The 1,874-nt window shown below is 37.4% G+C and overlaps 1 protein-coding gene across 1 annotated transcript in view; it reads left to right on the top strand.

Annotated features, from left to right (window-relative positions):
• Positions 1-1,874, top strand: part of LOC106884449 (tektin-3) — an 11,464-nt gene that overhangs the window by 1,745 nt on the left and 7,845 nt on the right. The window contains exons 2-3 of the mRNA XM_014935837.2: positions 959-1,143; positions 1,347-1,484. Coding sequence (XP_014791323.2) covers positions 959-1,143; positions 1,347-1,484 — 323 coding nt within the window. The remainder of the gene's footprint in view (positions 1-958; positions 1,144-1,346; positions 1,485-1,874) is intronic.

Consider the following 1,874-nt stretch of genomic DNA (forward strand, 5'->3'; position numbering starts at 1 on the left):
CACACACACACACACACACACACACACACACACACACACACACGTACACATACACACACATACGACAGGTTTCTTTCAGTTTCCGTCGACTAAATCTATTCCCAATGGCTTTGGTCAGCCCAAAACTTATAGTAGAAGACGCTTGCCCAAGATGCCCGACATGGTAGGACTGAACCCGGAACAATGTGGTTGAGATGCAAGCTTCATATCACACAGCCAAGCCTGTACCTACTTTATATATGGGGCAAGTGTCTTCTACTGTTTTAGCTACTTTAACCCACGAATTATTTGAAATGGAAGCTCGTTCTATATATGTGTTGTGTGTGTATATAGTGGGTTCCAGTTAATAAAGATTTAGGTCTAGATCAAAAGTTCTCGACCATTTTTTTTTTAATCCATGGATTCCTTTGATAACTATTTTATTCAGTTGGGCCCTCATAGCCAAGACCAAGGGTTCTCAATCTTTTTTTTTATCTATGGACCCCTTTGATTACTATTTTGTTCAAGTGGACCCTAGTTTTCTAGAAACTCCTTTCGAAATTCCTATTTTGTTTTTCACACATTAACTTGTGTAGGTTGAACAATTTAAAATATTAGAGAAACAAACCTAAATGTTTCTTGCAATAAATACCAATACATACATCTAAAGCAAAATGTTTTCAGTGGTCCTTAAAATATCATTGTGGATCTCCAATTTACTATTTTATTTTGTGGACCTCATTTGATTACTGTTTTATTCTGGTGGACCTCCATAGCCATTTGATGTTTAAAATCTAATTTTATAGAAACCTATTTCAAATTCCTATTTTGTTTTCCACACATTAACTTGTGTAGGTTGAAATATCTAAAATGTTAGACGAAAAAAACTAGCTTTTTTTTTGTTTTTTGTAATACATACAAGTACATACATGTAAATTTTTTCAGGATCCCCTAAAATACTATAATTTCCCTAATTTAGTATCTTGTTGCGTTGACCCCCCAGAAATGTTATATGCACCCCGGATGAGAACCCCTGGTTTCTTCTTCCTCTTAAAGTCTGTATTGATATTTTTAATAGTTGAACGTGTGGCTGATATTTCCTTAATGAGAGAGGAACTTGCTGATGAGATTAATCACATGCATATGGAGATCGACAATTTGAAGGTAACCTTTGACATTTACTGCTTCATGTTCTGTATTCACTTTCGTATAGTAAGTATTGTATGACCGTGAATACGTGTATGTGTGTGTGGTGTGTGTGTATGTGTGTGTGTGTGTGTGTGTGTGTGTGTGTGTGTGTGTGTACATACACGTATCTATTAACTCTTATATCGTTTTTCTTTTTTTTTCATAATTCTCACTTTCAGGAATATAAGAGAACTCTTGAACGTGCTTTGGAAGATTCTTCTAAACCTCTCCACATCGGTCAGGAATGCCTGATGCACCGCGAAAAACGCTACGGAATTGATATGGTCCACGACGATGTTGAAAAATCTTTGATCCGAGTAATATCAAAATACTTACTTTTCCTTAACTTTTAATGTGTAAGTGTGAGGGGCGCATGGGCGGTTCTTGAACTCTATTACTCATAAACCGGCTACCCGGTTTCTATGGCGTATAAGCGGCTGAGATCACAACATTCACTCTCAACAGGACGCCAGTTTGTTGCAGGTTTTAAGGCCATTAATTTTGAAGGAAGGGGATAAGTCGATTACATTGGACCCCAATATTTCACTGGTACGTTATTTTATCGACCACGAAGGAATGAAAGACAAAGTTGACCTCGGCGAGATTTGAACTCAGAACGTAAAAGAGCCGGAAGACATGCCACTAAATATTTTTGTCCAACGTGCTAATGATTCTGCCAGCTCATCGCCTTCTGTGTGTGTGTGTGT

Source organism: Octopus bimaculoides, chromosome 7 (genome assembly GCF_001194135.2).
Source record: "Octopus bimaculoides isolate UCB-OBI-ISO-001 chromosome 7, ASM119413v2, whole genome shotgun sequence".
NCBI lineage: Eukaryota > Metazoa > Mollusca > Cephalopoda > Octopoda > Octopodidae > Octopus > Octopus bimaculoides.